Source organism: Vombatus ursinus, unplaced genomic scaffold (genome assembly GCF_900497805.2).
Source record: "Vombatus ursinus unplaced genomic scaffold, bare-nosed wombat genome assembly UNPS02014830.1, whole genome shotgun sequence".
In the NCBI taxonomy this organism is placed as follows: Eukaryota; Metazoa; Chordata; class Mammalia; order Diprotodontia; family Vombatidae; genus Vombatus; species Vombatus ursinus.
In genome coordinates, this window is record NW_020954608.1 from 13,599,548 (window position 1) to 13,618,434 (window position 18,887).

Consider the following 18,887-nt stretch of genomic DNA (forward strand, 5'->3'; position numbering starts at 1 on the left):
AAAACTATGGCCTGAGAGCCAAATTCTGCTGTCTGTTGTTGTACAGATCTAAGAATTGTTTTTACATTTTTAAATGCAATAAAACTTTCTTTTAAAATACAAAAGTCATTCTTAGCTTGAGGACTGTACAAAAACTGGAATAAGGCTAGATTTGTCCTGCAGACTTTAGTTTGCCCTCCCCTGCTGTAGGATCTGAGGCAGCTAGAGGACTAAGTGGATAGAGTGCTGGGCCTAAAATCAGGAAGACCTCAATCTCAAATCCAGGAACAACAATACTCTAAAATCTAGGGACAAAAATTAGACGTTTCATCCTAGATTGACCTGGGGACAAATGACCCAGGCAGAAGCAAGCTGGGTAGCTTTTTTAGGGATTATGAAATCTGATAAAGAAACTGAAGGCCTTGGGGTACAGCTGATATTTTTATCACCATTGTCAGTTAAGCTTAGGAACTTCAGAAGAGGGGAAAAATTGAACACATCATTAGTAAAGGTATGATTTATAAGCATTTTGGAGAGGAAGCACCAGGAACCACAGACATGCCAACTTCATTTCACTTGGGTGGGAAGTGGAGAGGGTTACTAGATTATCAGTTAATAAATATTAAGTGCCTGCTATGTGTCACTGTGTGGGGCACTGAGGTACAAAGACAAAAAAAGAAACAGTTACCACCTTCGAGGAAGATTCTACTGGGGGAGACGTAGGGCAAACATATAGTTATACAAATACATCCAAAGCAAATACAAGGTAACCTTGAGGAGAAAATTACTAGTTGTTAGGGATGCAGGGAAGATCTCATGCAGAAGGTGGCACTTGGGCTGAATCCTGAAGGAAACTAGAGTTTCTAATTGGTGAGAGTGAGGAGGAAGTACATTATAGGCATGTGGGACAGCAAGTACAAAGTCAAGGAGATGGCTGGACCATAGAATATATGGAGGGAAGCAATATAATAAGGTGAAGTTGTGAGCTGTTTTAAGTGATAGAGGAGCTTATGTTTGAGCCTAGTGATAGTGGAGAGTCATTGGAATTTATGCAGAAAATCAGGGTAGGAAGTATAGCTTTATGTGGCCTATAATTTAATAAAATCCCTTTGACAGCTGGGTGGAGGATAGTGAGAATGAGGAATGAAGGGAGATTAATAGAGCAAGAGGATGGCAAAGATAAATAGATAAATTAAGTATTCTGAAATTCACATTTCAGAGTATTAGATGAAATCCCTCATGTTATCCTCGTGGACATGGTAGAGGACTAGATAATAAGGCTAGATAATAAGGTTTAAATAGATCTGGAACTTGTTGAGTGGACCCTAAGCTGTTATTAATAAATGGGTCATTTCAACTTGGAGGTAGGTCTCTAATGGAACAACATAGAGATCTATCCTTGGTCCCAAGCTGCTCAAAAATTTTATCAATGATTTATTTGAAGGCAGTGATGGTGTACCTATCAGATTTCCAGGTGACATGAAAGTGGAAGGGATAGGTAACATGAGGTTTTCATGGGCTAGTCATCAAATAATATGAGAGTTAATAGAGACAGTTGCAAACTGGATTCAAAAAATCAACTGCAGGAGGCAACCAAGCAGGTTCCTTCACTAGAGATCTTTAGACCAACTCTCAAAAAACCACATATGACTCTCAAGAACTCAAAGCCACCTGATAAAGCATCCGAAGAGTACTTTAATGGAGGATATATATTTATTTTTTAAATGTTATATTAATAGACCCGATTCTGCTTTTCTAACTACCTGCTGAACATCTCAATGTTGATGTCCCATGGGCACCTCAAAGTCAGGATGCCAAAGACTAATTTATAAATATCTTCCTCTCCCCCCAACAACCTGTTCCCTATTTCATCTTCACAGTAATTCATATTCAAAACTCTAGAACCCCCTTTGCTTCTTCCTTCTTCATTACCCCTCTAATTTGTTGTCAAGAACTGTCAACTCTGTCACTATAACATTTCTTGAATTTATTCCATCTTTGCTCACATTGCAGTCATGCTAGTTCAGGGCCTCATCACCTATTCCTGGGCTGTTTGTCAAGCCTGGTCTCTCTGCCTCTAGTCTCTTCTCTTCACACAGCTGCAAAAATAATCTTCTTAATGCACAAGTCACTTCCTTGTCACTTCCCTACTCAAAAATCCAAGTGACTCCCCACTGCCTCTAGGATAAAACAAACTTCCTAGCCTGGTGTTTAAGGCCCTTGGAAGTCTGGCTCCAATCTACTTTTTCAGCCTTAGGTCACATAGATACTATCATAGATACTATCCTTTATAGATACTGTCATACTTTATAGATACTATCATAGACACTATCCTTTAGCCAAACTGGTTTCCTGATCTTCTGTAGCATGCTATCCCTTGCCTCTCTGTGCAGTCATACAGGTTGTCTCCCATCGCCGTAATGGACTCCCCATGGATCTCTGCTGTTTGAAATCTTTGTCTTCCTTCAAGGCTCACTCAGCTCAAAGACAGTCTCTTCTATGAAGCCTTCCTCCAACTAAAAGTGTTCTCTCTTTCCAGAAATTTTCCTAATACAGTCTGATACTCTCCTTTTTTTTCATTTTCTAAATGCTTGTTGAATAGTTAATATGGAAATGTTTTGCATGACTTCACATGTATAATGAGTATCACAATGCTCACCTTTTCAATGGGAGGAGGAGGAAGTGGGGGAAAATAAAGAATATAGAACTGAAAACTTAAAAACAAATGTTTAAAAAAAGATATCTAAAAAAATATGATTATTAACTTACTGATGTTTTCCCTCTTCTATTTTACTTTGTATTACATGTATTTGTGTACTTCTTGTATCCCTGTTAATAAACCATAAACTCCTTGAGGGCAGCGCTATGCCGTTTTTCATCTTTGTATCCTCAGTGCCAACACAGTGCCTTCCACAAAGCAGGTGCTCAACAAATGTTTGTCAAATTGTTTAGCTGAATTAAATAGGTATCATAGCGTCATGGGTACCATACCTGGTTCCATGGGTTTTCTTTGGATTTCTGGTGTAGGAGAACTTTACAAGACTTGTATGCTTTTTTTTCTTTTAACATTATACATCTTTGTAGAATCACTCCTATTCCGGAAAGTAAAGGAAATGGGATAGAAAAATAGATTCAGAGGAGGCTCATCCAGGATCCTTTTAGGTTGTTACAGAAGTACTGTATTAAATGGACTCCCTGTGGTCTGAATGTCTTTGCCTCACTTATTACTGAAAAGTAAATTGGCACCAAGTACGAATGTAATTTCACAGTCCATGCGACTAATTAAAATATGTGAATAATGAACCAAATTCTCCAGTGCCCAAGTTGGTCTAGGTCAGGTGTAGTTGTCTTGGAAGAAAGAAGTGGTATTCAAAATAACATCAACAAATTAGATAAATGAACCTTAAGCATCAAAATTATAACCTGTACTTTCATATATCACATAGAAAAACATAAAGGAAAAACAAACTAAAAATACACATCAACTAGACACAAATGTAGCAAAAAAGGTGGAGGGGGGCTTGGGTAGGAAGAAGAGCTCAAAATCATGGATAGTAGTCAAGACTGAATTAGACACATAAGCAGACAACAGTAGATAGAGCAACAGGTCTGGACTCAGGAAGGCCTGAATTCACATTGGGCCTCAGACGCTAGCTGTGTGACCCAGGGCAAGTCACTTCACTTGCCTCAGTTTCCTCATCTGTAAAATGGGGATAATGATAGCACCTACTTCCCAGGATTGTTATGAGGACAAAATGAGATGATATTTGTAAACTTTTTAGCACAATTTCTGGCACATAGTAGGTGTTATACAAATGTTACTTATTGTTAATATTATTCACTAACCTTTACCCAAATACCCAGTTTACTTTAAGGCCATGAAGAAATTAGAAAGGGAAAATTGCCAAAACAACAGAGTGAAAAATAGAATTTATAATGAAGCATTAAAAATAAATTGGGAGGGAGGGGAATTGATATAAATATATAAAAACAAAAGTCTTTCTCCAATTAGTAAATGGTCAAAGGATATGAATAGCGAATTATCAAAAGAAGAAATGTAAACTATCAATAATCACATGAAAAATGTTCCAAATCACTAATAATGGAAATGAAAATTAGAGCACTTCTGAGGTTCCACCTCACACCTGTCTGATTGGCAAAGAGGACCAAAAAGTAAAATGATGGCTATTGAAGGAACTGTGGAAGGACAGACATGCTAATGCACTCTTGGGCAAGCTGTGGCTTGGCCAATTATTCTAAACAATAATTTAGAACTATACCAAAAAAAAGTCACTAAACTATACATACCCTTTTATCCAGTGATATCACCAGTAGGCATAAAGAGATCAAAGAGAGAAAGGAACTATATATACAAAAATAGTGATAGCAGCATTTTGTGGTATCAAACAACTGGAGAGAAAACAAGTGCCCACTGATTAGGGAATAGCTGGATAAATTAGGGTATATAGAGAATGGAATGTTATTTTGCCATAAGAAAGGACAAAAGAGATGTGTTCAGAGAAACTTGAAAAAACTTGTGTAAACTGATGTGGAGTGAAGTGATCAAAACCAGGAGAACAATGTATACAATTACTGCAACACTGTAAAAGAAAAAAACTTTGGAAGACCTCAGATCTCTTATCAATGCAGTGAGCAATCTAGAAGAAGGAGAGAAAGAGAGAGGGAGGGAGGGAAGGAGGAAGACGGCTCTCAACTCTTGGCAGAGAGATGATGGATTCTAGGTACACTATAAAACATTTTCATAAACAACCAATGTATAAATTTGTTTGGCTTGATTATACTTATTTGTTATAAGAGAGAAATTTTGTTATTTGAAGGGAGAATCAGGGGAGGGTAGTAATAAGGTTGCAAAAAAAAAAGAAATGAAACATTTTAAAAATCTGCAGAAGAAAGTTCAGAAAAGGGACCCACGAAGTGGAATATTGGTGCTACCATGTCAAATTTAACATATTTTTAAAGATACCATTTATTGGTGAGAGAGGTTCATTATTTTTATACAATCCTCTTTTCAGTTCTTTACATATGGAAAAGTTTGTGTTTGTTGTTTGTCAAGCTTGTAATAAAAGAAAATTTGGAGGAAAACAAGAGTTATATAGGTAATAATTTAGATAAGTATAAAGAATAAAACAAGAAAAGTTTCTTGTACAGAGAAAATTCATGTTATGTGAAATATGTTTTAAAATATTTGTACTTCCCACCATAATTATTATGACTTTGGAAAAAGCCCCAAATGATTTAATTACCATTAGAAGCAATAATGATAAATTGAGATCATTTAGTCTAAAAGAAAATGAGCTAAAGGGTGAAGTCTTCAGGAAGTAAAGAGTAGTAATAAAGGAAATGCTAGCCAACTGCTTTCCATGTCATCAAAGAAGTGGACAGTTGGAGAAGTGCAAAATAAAGTTACTGAAAAGCTCCCTGGCCAAAACAAAAAACCTGTTAAACACTGGAACAGGCTGCCAAGGGGAGAGGTGAAATTACCTCCTCTTGAGTGATTTAGGAAGATGAAGTTTAAATATCTTTCATATGTGTCTTAGATGACATCATAGTATTCCTCCCAGTTTTTCTAATTATGTTCACACACACACACCCAATCATCTAAATTACCTTTTTTTTTTTTTTAACTTCACAGTGACGCTCAAGCTAAGCTTGTCTACTACTAACAATGAATAACTTCCAGGATACTATGGATCACACACAAGAAAATGAAATTCTTGTAGCAACCCAAATGTACTGTGTGGAGCGGCCCATCTATAGCTATCCAGCCCTACATGGGAAGCTACACAAGAAGAACAAGGTTTCTGACCCTATTGGAGATAAGATAAAACGAGCTTTAAGGTAGTATGTTTGTACATTGGGTATGGGGAAAGAGGGTTAAGGTATTTGGTGTAGTCTGTAATAAGTCTTTGTGAGATATAAGACCTGTGGTCTAGAGAAGTTCTTCTGTTTGTTGAGATAAAGACAAATGAATGGTGGACACTCATAATTTAGAAAGCCATTTGTACCGTTCATGTTAGTGTTGGCTGTATGGGCATGTAAATAGTGACATATAGAAACAAAAGAACATAGATTGAGATCCTGAAGGGACTTTAGAGATGATCCAGTCCAACCCCCTCGTTGTACAGTTGAGGACGCTGAAGATGAGAAGGGTTAAATGACTCTTTTTAGCAGATGTCATATTGAATGAAGATAGTTGCATTTGACGCCCTTCATAACTTAGCCCCCTCCTGCCTTTCCAGTCTTCTTATACCTTACTTCCCACCAGGTGTTCTTCAGTCCAGTAACACTGGCCTCCTTGTTGTACCACTAATTAGATACTCCATCTCTTGGCTCTGGGTACTGTCTCTAGCTGTCTCTCATTCCTGAAATGTTCCCCTTCCTCATCTTTGCCTACAAGCTTCCCTGGCTGTCCCAACTAATATCTCATTTTCCACAAGAAGCCTCTCCCAAACCCTCTTAATTCTAGTGCTCTCCTTCTTGATTTTTTTTTCTATTTATTCCCTATATAACTTGTTTGTACATATTCATTTTCTTGTCCCTCTGTTAAATTGTGTGCACTTTGAGGGCAAGGATTATCTTTTACCTCTTTTTGTATTCCTGGCTCTTACCACAGTGCCTAGAACTTAGTAGGCTCTTAACAAATGTTTATTGACTGCCTGAGTGACTAGCGATAAGGACTACGCTTGTGATTTCATTGGTATAGGGAATTTCCAGATAAGGGAATTTTCTCTACCAGTGTAGGTCAGCATCTTTTCTGCAAATTATTCTCTTGGAAAGTTGCCTAGATAGAGCACTGAAAGATAAAGTCCCACAGCCATTATGGGTCAGACAAACTCGAATAATCATCTTGAATATGACTGTTTATCAAGTGCTTACTACAGCTTGCCTATGTGTGAGAGTTTGTAAACAACTGTCTCTGTACTTCCCAACTATCAACATAACTATCCACCTCCACTCCCTTTCTCCTGAGAATTTCCCTGCTAAGCCTGTTTTCCCATCCTTTCTCTAATTTCTTCACCATTTGGTAGCATCCTTAGGCTTTATCAAAGAACCCCAGAGTAGAAGGACCACTCATTTTGGGAAGCACTTTACCTAGGCAATAACAAGCCTAGAGATACTAACATATGCTTTGGTAAATTTTGTCCTGAAAAAACTATTTACAAGATACCACAAAATGTGACTGTATTGTCTCCTACTTTGATTGATAATCAATGTTTACATCTTCAATTACAGACCTACATTTACTATCAGAAAGTAGGAATGAGTCAAACAGGCAAGATTCAGGTTCCCTGGAGTATTTCCATTAGCTCTGACTTGTCTCAAATAGTACATGTTGGTATATTATTGCAAAAATAAACCCAGGCAATCGTGAGGAAAATAAAAAAGCAAAAAGAAATGGTTCATTGCCAAAATAATAATAAATTCCAGTCTTTTGCTGACACCTTATTAAGTCAAAATCCCAGTTTCTCAAGCCCCAAATTAGTTCCAATGGGATAACTACTAACTAATCTTCATGTTAAAAAAAAGATCTGTTGTTGCGAAGTAAAAGACAAGACTCAGAAAAGTTAGTTCTGATTCCATTTTCTTGCTGTTTTAATGGTGCTGCATCTCCAGGGCCCATCAGATCCCTCATTACCTCAAATTTTAGTACTGGAGACTTGTTCCTGTTGGTGTGGGTGGCAAGGAATGTAATTTTAATTGTTTTCTTTTACATAGGAATATTTCATTAATAGCAGTAAATAATGAATTCTAAAGGAGGTATTCTGTTCTAATTTTGTTAGAAATGGAAAAGGATGTATAAAAAATTATGTAGATTTTGTATTTGTAATAAATATTAGTCAACCCTATTAGTGAAAGGATTTAGGATCCTTTTAAACTTTCATAAAGTAGACAAGCACAGACAAAATAAGAAGAGAAATAGGAACAGGTATGATTTATATTGTTCATGGTTCCGCTCAATCACATTAACAAATCCACGTGAAGGTGATAGGCAGCAGGCTATATTAAAAGTAGCATGTACTAGGAGGTGGGAGACTTGGGTTCTGGAAGTGATATTCTAAAAAGTTTTTGATGAAATAAAAAATCATGGGAAGGATATAAAATATTTGTATAATGAATATGAATTATTATGAAACCTAGAGAAAAAAGGGAAAAATAATGAATTAAAAGCATGCAACTTTTAGAGATCTGACCCTTCAGCATCACTATAATTATAGGGTCAGGTACACAGTATTAAAAACACAAAATAGAAACAGATTAAAAATATACATTGGCTAGATACAAATATAGCAAAAAGTGGGAATGGAGATAAGGTTGGACTTATTAACTGTATGATTTTGGATAAGTCATTTTACCTCTGTGCTCCTTAGTTATCTCATTTGTAAGATGGAGATAATAAATATCCTCCTGTCTGAAAACAAGTGCTAGAACAAATGATCTCTTGAGTTCCTTTACAACTCAGAGATCTATGATTCTAGGTTAGTGGTTTTTTCCAGGATACCCTTTATTTAATTAATAGATACAGTTAACCACGAGAGGGCACGCTGTACAAAACACAGTTCACACGGAACAATCAAAATGTCCTGCTTTTTCTACATAACAACAATACTGACACATCAACAAAATGGTACATGGATTTTAAATCTTGTAGTGGTGGCAGATGTACTCTGGTCCCTACACGTTCTTTTGCTTGATTCCTTTTAAGATCAATTGCAACCTTGACTTAAACAGAGCAAGTCCCATACCTGCTTCACAAATTCACCTAGGATGCATTCTACCTAGGACAATAGATTAGGTTTCCTGCTCTTACACCTTAGACAACCTCTCTTAGTCTTGTGTCCTCATCTCATGTCACCAAACTGTCTTTGACATCCTTTTCTACCTTTCCTCCTGAGTGGAAAAACATGCATCGTGTCTGTCTTCAGCTTAGCTTACTCAAGTCTTGAGTTTAGTTTACCAGGCTTCTCTTGTGGTATTCTCATTGGCTTCTAAATTAAACCTCTACTCTTTTTCAGAGTCAGCTACAGATCATTGATCATAGCACTAACTCGGCTTCCCTCATAAAGAAAATGGTTCTAAAAGACAAATCTTTAAGTTCTCTAACTTGTTAAGGATGGGAATGTTATCCAGAGCACGAATTTTGTGAATATTTTATTAAAATAGAATTCAGGCAAGAAATGTCTGCTATTATGAATTTTACTAAGTTATATGTTACTAATTTGTCTTGTCTCCCTTTGTCTTTTCCAGCTGCACTCCTAAGAAAATAAGGAATATTATCTATATGTTCTTGCCCATATGTAAATGGTTGCCAGCTTATAAACCAAGGGAATATGTATTTGGGGACTTTGTCTCAGGTATAAGTACAGGGGTGTTACATCTTCCTCAAGGTTAGTATAACACAACCCATGTTAATCTACTGTCTCAAATAACTGCTTTTAAAATACATGACTTCCTTCTTTTTGTGTGTTCCATTGGGATTTGTCTTTTATATCACTCTCATGACTTTTTTTAGCTACCCCTAAAAACTTTTCTGAAAATCACTTTGAGAAAAAAGAACAATGAAGATGGAACCTGGCATAGTGGATAGGGAGGCAACCTCAGAATCAGAAATGAATGAAAAGGCATTTATTAAAGCACCTAATATGCACAAAACACTACACTCAGTGTTGGGGATACAAATAAAAAAGCAAGTGGCCTCTGCTTTCATTTAACTCACAGTCTAATAAGGGGAGACAACATATATGGGATGGTTCAACTGCAAATCAGATGGGAAGGCCCAGTAATCCTTAGGGTTCAGTGGCATGGCAGATGGTAATGTATCTTCTGTTGTGTTGTTTTCATTGATAAAACTATATCTATTTCTGATGGTTAACAATTTTACAATGCCAATGACTTTGGCAGTGAAAAAACTTTATTTTCTGGGTCTTCAGTCGTCTTCAGTAGCATGCTTTCTGAAAAAGTAAGGGCTATAGCACTTGATGAGGAAGCTGGCAGGACTGTGTTGCCCATTGCTTCAGCATATACCCGATTCATAGATAGATAAATAGGTAGATGTGTGTCTATGTGTGCACATGCACCTATGTTGTACATATGTGTATGTACGAGTATATATGCATTCACATATGTGTATAAGTACATGCATGCATGCGTACATACACTGCCTTTGTGACCCTGGGCAAGTTACAAAAGCTACTCTTTATAGGATCATAACTTGAAAACAGTCTCACATCTACATTGTTAGAAGGAGCTTCCTCACTGAAGACTCTGCCCATCTATGAAGTCACGGGAGGTTAAAAAAAAGAAAGCAAGCATATTTAAAAGAAAAAAATACATATGTTTTAACAACAACTATATAAAGAGAATGTTAACTATAGTGGTATAAAGATAATACTAACAGCAACAGAATTTATTTCAAATACAGGATGACCCTGATAAAGTTAATATACATCTTTTATTCCTTTTAACAATTGGCAAGAAATAGAAGTGTATGGTTATATATAGTTATATATACACATATATAGTCATTTACAATCACTTTTAGGTTTTGTTTTGTTCTTGTTTATATATTTGAATACATGTAACTGCTGATATAAGTGAAGAAACAATTTATTGTATTTAAAAAAAACTAATCCTCATAAAGTTCCAGGATAGTAGGAAATGGGGAAATGGTATATAGCAATATTGATTCCATAGCTATAAAACCTGACAGGTAGATCCAGATCTTACCCAGAGCCATACAGAGTCATTCAATCAACAGATACCTGTTGAGTACTTGCTATATATAGGGAGATATATCTTTTAGAGGCCTTTGAGAGTTTTTTCCAACTCTCTGATGCAAATTATATTTTTAAAAATTCAAGAAAATATTCCAAAATCAGATATACTATGAAGAAAACGTTGTTCTAGTTTGAAGTATTCATGAGGTCCCAACAATTATTTAGGAAGCAAATAAAAATGTAGCTGAATTACCAGTGAATAGAAAATGTTTTCACGATTTCAGGAATGGAACTAAATTATCATCAATTTAATAGAATAGTCTCAGTAGTTCAGAGATAATAAGATCAGGAAAAGGAATAGTAAAGGAGGTCTGGCCACTTTGGGAATGTGAAAAGGAAAGAGTGAAATTTGAGAGGACTTGAGGATTCCAGTTGCAAGAATAACAGAAAAATCTAACAAGAAGAGAAAAGAAGTTGGTAAGACCAGGGATGAAAAGTAGGGTGTGTCTATCAAGATACTAATAGGGTAAAGGACCTACATGTACAAAAATATTCATAGCAGCTCTTTTTGTGGTGGCAAAGAATTGGAAATTGAGAGGGTACCCATCAATTGGGGAATGGCTGAGCAAGTTGTGGTATATGAATGTGATGGAACACAATTGTGCTGTAAGAAATCATGAACAGGCTGACTTCAGGAAAACCTGGAAAGACTTGTATGGACTGATGCTGAGTGAAGTGAGCAGAACCAAGAGAACGTTGTACACAATAATAGCCACATTGTGCAATGACTAATATTGATAAACTTAACCCTTCCCAGCAATACAAGGATCTAAGACATCTCCAGAGATCTCGTAATGGAAAATGCTATCCACATCCAAAGAAAGAACTATGGAAGTTGAATTGCTATTTTTTTTCTCTTCTGTTGAGTTTTGTTTCCTCTTTCTGATGGTTCCTTCTATTGGTTTTAATTTTTACTTACAACATCACTAATGTGAAAATATGTTTAATGGGAATGTAAATGTATAGCCTATATCAGATTGTGCGCTGTCTTGGGGAGGGTGGTGGGGAGGAAGGGGGAGAAAAATTTTAAACTCAAAAGCATATGGAAGTTATTATTGACAAATTAAAATAAATTAATAGGAATTAAAAAATTAAGAGCTATTTTGCCCAATTAAAGGCCAACAAATCTAATAAAAAAAAAAGATACAGATAGGGTAAGAGAATCCTGACAGAGGTGAGAATGGAAAGTGAGAATTCCAGAGTTGAAACACCCAACCAGACAATTTCTACAGCATTTCTCTAACAGAGTAAGAGCTACAGGAAAGAATGACAAAAGACTGAGGCTCTTTTAGAAAGTGTGGAGAGTAGGTATAATTATTCAATGACCTACATAGTGTGTGCAATGTTTGCCTTGCTACTTTAGGCAAGTAATTCTTTCTTAGAAGAGAAGGCAGATAGACTTGAGGAATGATTTTTCCTTCTCCAGATCATCAGGAAAATTGAGGTGTTCCTTCAAAAAGTGGAATAAAAGCTTCACTGTAATAGAAGAAAGAGGAGGAGGAGGAGACCGCAGCTACTATGATGGCTAAGGGAGATTGTTAAGCAGTAGAAAGAGCACTGAACCTGGAGTCAGAGAACTTGACGTCTAATTCTGACCTACCACTTACTACTTGCGTGATAAGTCACTTAATCTCTCTGGGTTTTAGTTTCCTCGTCTGTAAAATGAGAAGTTTTACTAGATAATTTCTAAGGAATTTCTAGCTCTAATATAGGGTCCTAAATACTTTCGAGTTAAGTGATAGATATGAGATTCTTCCTAAAGAAGAACAATGTGGACCATCCAAGAGGAAGTAGCTGCTTGTCTTCCAAGGAATGATGATGGAGATCTATCTATAGGTGCTGTCAGCTAACAGATCACCCTGTAAGAGTCAGAGGAAGAAGAGATTCATAGTGGTAGTTGGAAACTCCGCACTAAGGGCTACTGAAGCTGCTGTCTGTCAAGTTAACAATAATAAGATGATCCTGTTGTCTCCTGGAAACATATACCTAAAATTTCACAGCAAACTCAGTCAAGCTGAGTGATTCCACACAGTGGTCATGTCCAAAAATATACACTTCTTTCTGTACCCTGTGTCCGTCACCTGTCTGTCAAAAGGTGTGGGTAGCATGCTTCATCATAGGTCCTCTAGAGACATAGTTGGTCATTTCATTGATGAGAGTTCCTAAGTCTTTTTTTTAATTAATTTATTTATTTTTAGTTTTCAACATTCACTTCCGTAAACTTTTGAGTTTTAAATTTTTCTCCCCCTCCCTCACCAAGATGGTGTGCAATCTGATATAAGCTATACATATACATTCCTATTAATCATTTTCACATTAGTTATGTTGATTAGAACCAATAGGAGGAACCACAAGAGAGGAAACAAAACAAAACAGAAGAAAAAAAAGCAAATAGTATGCTTTGATCTGAATTCAAACTTCATAGTTCTTTCTCTGGATGTGGATAGCATTTTCCTTCATGAGACTTTTGAAGATGTCTTAGATCCTTGCATTGCTGAGAAGAGCTAAGTCTATCAAAGTTAGTCATCGCACAACGTGACTGCTATTGTGTACAACGTTCTCCTGGTTCTGCTCACTTCACTCAGCATCAGTCCATACAAGTCTTTCCAGGTTTTTCTGAAGTCTACCTGCTCATCATTTCTTATAGCACAATAGTGTTTCTTTACATTCATAGACCATGACTTGTTCAGTCATTCCCCAATTGATGGCCATCCCTTCAGTTTCCAATTTTTTGTCACAACAGAAAGAGATATTTTTGTACATGTTTTGTACATTTTTTATGATCTCTTCAGGATACAGCCCTGGAAGTGCTATTGCTGGGTCAAAGAGTATGCACATTTTTATAGCCCTTTATATGCCCTTTGGGCATGGTTCTCCATTGCTCCATTGCTCTCCAAAATGGTTGGATCAGTTCACAAGAGTTCCTAAGTCTTTAAATATGTCTTCCTTTTCCCTGAATACATTCTTTTCCAGGTTTTTCTCACTTCACTGCGCACCAGTTCATGAATACCAGGATTTTCTGAAATCATGTTTTCTGAAATTACTATTTCTTCCAGTGCAATAATATATGATTATATTAATATACATTATACCACAATTTGTTCAACCATCCCCCAGCTGTCTAGATGGTTCTAGAGGAGAAAGTGAAGCTGGTGACTTTGCATAACCCTCCCTCACTTAAATCCAATTCACTTGCATGTCATGGTCATCACCTCCATGATGTCGTGGTCCCCTTCCCTTCCCTTCTCGAAATGTCACAAGATATCTTAGGGTTTACAGGCTAGATTTCTTTCTTAAGGACCATGCCTTAAACTCAAATCATTCTGGCTCTCACTGATTGGCCAACAACAGGTCCCAGACAAGACAATTTAAGACATTCCCTTATGTTCTAGTTCTTTACTTTTCTTTGTTTTATCCCCCCTTTAATTATAAGGAAGTTTGTTTTACTTTTAACTATTTCCCCCTTAGTATTATTCTTCCATTTAACCTTGCCTCTCTTTATCATTACTTGTTTTCCTGTTTCATTTAATGGATTTCTACACCGTATTGTGTGTGTGTGTGTGTGTGTGTGTTCAACCATCCTTTGTCTCTTTCATATAAGAATGAAATTCATGTGATGCCTTTTCCCCCACCCCTTCCTTCCTGTTTATATAGTCTTTTCACATCCCCCAGTTATGAGAAATAACAAGCTTCTTACTTCTTCCCCTCTATACTGGTGTATTCCTCTTTTTATTCTCCTTTCTTTTTCCCCTCTTCCCTCACAACAGAGCCAACTCTACCCCAATATCTCTGTTTTTCTTAACTCCTTCAATATCCTTCGAATATACATTAAGGTTCTGAAGGGACACATTTCTATTTCCCCTGTTACACTGTTGTCACTGCATCATCATATAGTTCCTCCTTATTTGAGCCTAGGCTCAAATAAATTTACCTTCCTAGGTTTGTTTTGATTCTTTTATATTTCAATTCTCCTTTGTACAGTTGAAATGAGAGTAAGATTCATGTGATGCCCCACACCCCTTTCCCCATCTTCCATTTTTATAGCTTCTCATGTACCCCAATGATAAAAAAAAAAGAGTTGTTCTTATTCATTTCTTCCCTAAGGTATTATTTTTTTCCTTACCTATTCTTGCCTTATTAAGACCATTAAAACAGAATAAAACCATCTTCAATCCCTCTTTTTCTCTTGTTTAATAACGTATGTGATTCTTGAAGTTATGTTAGGATTCTCATGAGATACCTGTCTCTTTCCCCTCTGTTAGAATGTAAAATGTAAAAACTTCATCATCATGTAGGCCCTGCCAATAGTTCAAGTGTATTTAGCTTTCTAGGTTTCTCTGGACTCTTGTGTTTGTATTTTAGAGTTTTTAATTATCTCAGGTTTTTTTTGTTTTTGTTCTTGTTTTTTTTTTTTTCCATCAGGAAAGCTTGAAAGCCCTCTTTTCTTTAAAGGTCCATTTTTTTCCTGTAACATAACATTCAGTCTTCTAAGGCAAGTTAGTCTTGGTTGTTACTTTTTTACCTTTTATCTTTTGGAATAGTGTATTCCAAAATTTTCTCTCTTTTATAGTAATAGCTACTGGATATTGTATGACAAAGGTGTCAACGATGTGGACGCAGCCTGAAGCACTCCTTCCTATCGCGTAAACCAAATTGAAATGTAATTGGGAAATATTTAGCAAAATAAATAAAAATACAATAAAACATAGATGTTATTACATTTTAAAACTAAATATGTGGCCCATAGGGATCTTATTGCACAAATTAATGGCTTCCATTTCTCTTTGAGTTTTACACCACTGTTGTATGATCTTAAATATTGTTCCTCGGTACTTGAACTCTTTCTTTCTGACTGTTTGCTTTCTTTTTTCTTTTGACCTGAAAGTTCTGGATTTTGGCAAGAAAATTTTTGAGAATTTTCACTGTGACCTTTTTTCTGGAGATGATTGGTAGATTCTTTCTATCTTGACTTTGCCATCTAGTCCTAATAAATCTTGGCAGTGTTAATTTATGATTTCTAAAAACATGTTGTATAGGCTTTGTTTTTGGTAATGGTTTTCAGATAGTTCAATAATTCTTAAGCTACCCCTCCTTGTTCTATTTTCCGAGTCAAGTATCTTTTACAGTACATATCTCATATTCTCTCTTATTTTTTCAAACTTTTAATTTTTTTCCCAATATTTTTTGTTACCTCATGAAGTCATTGAGTCATTCTCATTTGTATGGAGTCCCATACTTTCCGTATCCTATTTTCCTTCTTCCAGAGCTCGCTCTTCAGTTATCTTTCTTCATTTCTTCTAGGTATTCTAGGTATGTAGTCCCTGACACTAAGCCATTGTTTTCTTTGAGTTTCAACCTGTGGTTGTTGTGAAATTACTTTCCTCTGAGTTTCTCTTTTGGCCAACTCTTGACCTATACTATTTCTTCATAGCATTTGGTATCTTCTGTCTACTCATATCTCCAGTGTCAGTTCCTAGTTTGTCATTTTTGTCAGGCTCAGGCTTGACCCCCTGCTACACTCTGGAATGGTGGGGTAGTTGGATCCTGTTAAATTCTGCCTCCACTTTTCAGATTGCTGCTGCTGACTTCCACTTCCCTTCCTGTGTCTGGACTCAAAGTTCTGGCATTGTTCCCACCAGTTTTGTGATTAATTGTCCCTAGTCAGCATGCTACTCATGGACTACTGCTTCTTCTCCATCCCTGGTGGTGTTTTATCAATCAGGGTGCCCCCTGGGGTTTCTCTGGTCATTGCATTGCTATAGTCTACTACTCCTCCTGGGGCTTTCCTAAAGGTCAGGGTGTTTTGCTTCTAGTATCCTTTGTCATGACACCACTATGGTCTGCTGCCCCCTGCAGGGGTTTTTCTCCTCAGGACACTATAGCTTCCAGCCTATACCCTCCTGGCTTCTTTGGCATCCATGTCCATGGCTTCTAGTTATTTTTTCTGTTCAGACTTGGTCTGGATGAAGAAACTTATTGAAGTTCTCTTTAGAATTTTTGGTTATTGTTCAATCTGTTTCTAAATCATTGCTGGAGAAACGCAGGAGAGTTGGACTGCTTTGCCCCTTTCACATAGCCATCTTCACCAGAAACCTTGAGAAATTTCCAAGGGTTCAAAAAAGGATTAAGTAGAATTTCATGGCATAAAATTCTCCAGAAATCAGCTTTAGAGTAGTAGGAAGCTCTCAAGAATAAAATGCTGAATACAAAGAGAGATAATTCCAAAGAATAAAAGACAGAACTGTCTAAGAGTTTAATGTACATCTAGATTTTTAAAAGGGATCTACAGAAGATGGAAGCAAAGGAAAGTAACGTAGGATGAATACAAATCTGTGGGATAGTCCTGGAAATATATTGTCAGCAGTGTTAAAACCCAGAATGAGCAGAAGCTGGTGAGATGTGCTAAAGACACGAAAAGAGATGGTTTTTTTAAAGTTACATTGGGGAAAAAGAGGGCCAGAGATGGTATAGAATATAATACAATGATAACATACAACAAAGAGAAAGTATAATTGCTCGACTCTTAGCTTTTTTCTCTGCCAATAAGAATTCCTTTCAACTTCAAACATCAGAACAAAAATTACTGAAAGGAAGTTGAAACCTAAGATAAATGGAAAAATAGGGAAAATACATGTAGCCTTCCTTAGGCAGCACCAGGCCCAGATAAACTACATCTCAGAGTAACAAAGTATTAGCAGGTGTGAATGCTAAGCCGGGAGGAGGGCACATGACCCAATTTTCAAAAAAAGAAAAGTATGAATTGAATGGAGTCTGCAAACTAGATTAGTGAACTCCATTTTGATTCCTGGAAAAGTTCTAGAACATATTACTGAAGTTGTACATGGTGAATCTCAAAGAATGGAGTGATAACAAAGAGCCAGGTCACTTAATGAAAAATAGACCAATCATATCAAACTATCCTCATTTCCTTTTTTGACAAGGTAATTAAACCTGGTTGATCTTAAGAATGCTGTAGATATAGTTTGTTTAAGTTTTACAAAGCATTTAACAAAGTGTCTCATATTACTCTTATGGACAAGATGGAGGACTGTAGGAAATAGTACAGTGAGGTGGAATTAGAACTGACCAAATAGCTAAGTTCAATATCAGCTTAATGTTTATTTGGAAAGAAGTGTCTATTGCAATACTCCGAGGCAAGGTACTTGGCCCTGTGTCATTCAATGTTTTTTTTATCACTGTCTTGCATAATGGCACAAATAGCATGCTTATTGAATTTGAAAACAATATAAAACTAGGAAGAATAATTAACACATTGGTTGATAAAGTCGTTATCCCCCCAAAAAAAATCCTGATGGACTAGCACATTAGATTGAACTTAAAATGAAATTTAATAGGGAAAAATTTAAAGTCTTATGCTTGGGTTAAAAAAAAATCAAATGCACAAGATAGGGGAGGGCTTGTCCCATGTGTATGCATGCACATACACACACACACACACACAATTTGAAATTTTTAATGAACTACAAGATCAACGTGAAACAGCAGCCAAAAAAATAAAAAACTAATGCGATCTTAGGTTGCATTGGAGTTGACTAGGGTTTGATGGTACTGCTCTCTTCTACTCTGGTCAAACCACATCTGGTGTATGATGTTCAATTCAGACTGCCACTTTTTACCAGGGATGTTGATGACCTGGAGAGTATCCAGAGGAGGGTAACCAACATATTAAAGGACTTTGAGATCATTATCTATGAGAATCGTTTGAATTAATTAGCAATATTTAGCCAGGAGGAATAATGGATAAAAGTTATAAAGAAAGAGACTTGGGCCTGATGTAAGGAAAATCTTTCTAACAATTGAAGCTATTGTAAAGTATTGTGGGGTGCTTCTGGAATTAAGTGGCTTCCCCTCACTTAGAGATGAGCATACTCTGTATGGCCACTTATATAATATAAGGAATGTCACGCAGTGGATTCTTCTCCATGTGTGTTGGTTTCTTAAATGCTAATTTTGAGATTGTGTGTATGAATTCCAACATTAATGTAAATAAAGGAACAAATTATTTCTGTATGTGAAATATAGCTGGGAATATGTTACTTTTTTTTTCCTAAGAATTTTTTTCTTCTTGAGAACTAAAATCTTTTGGTATTT

General features: G+C 36.4%; 1 protein-coding gene across 1 annotated transcript in view; it reads left to right on the top strand.

The window, feature by feature from the left end:
* The first annotated feature begins 5,665 nt into the window (after nt 1–5,665).
* Nucleotides 5,666–18,887, top strand: part of SLC26A5 (solute carrier family 26 member 5) — a 47,778-nt gene continuing 34,556 nt past the window's right edge. Inside the window, exons 1-2 of the mRNA XM_027838887.1 lie at nt 5,666–5,838; nt 9,247–9,386. Of these exons, the coding sequence (XP_027694688.1) occupies nt 5,666–5,838; nt 9,247–9,386 (313 nt within the window). The remainder of the gene's footprint in view (nt 5,839–9,246; nt 9,387–18,887) is intronic.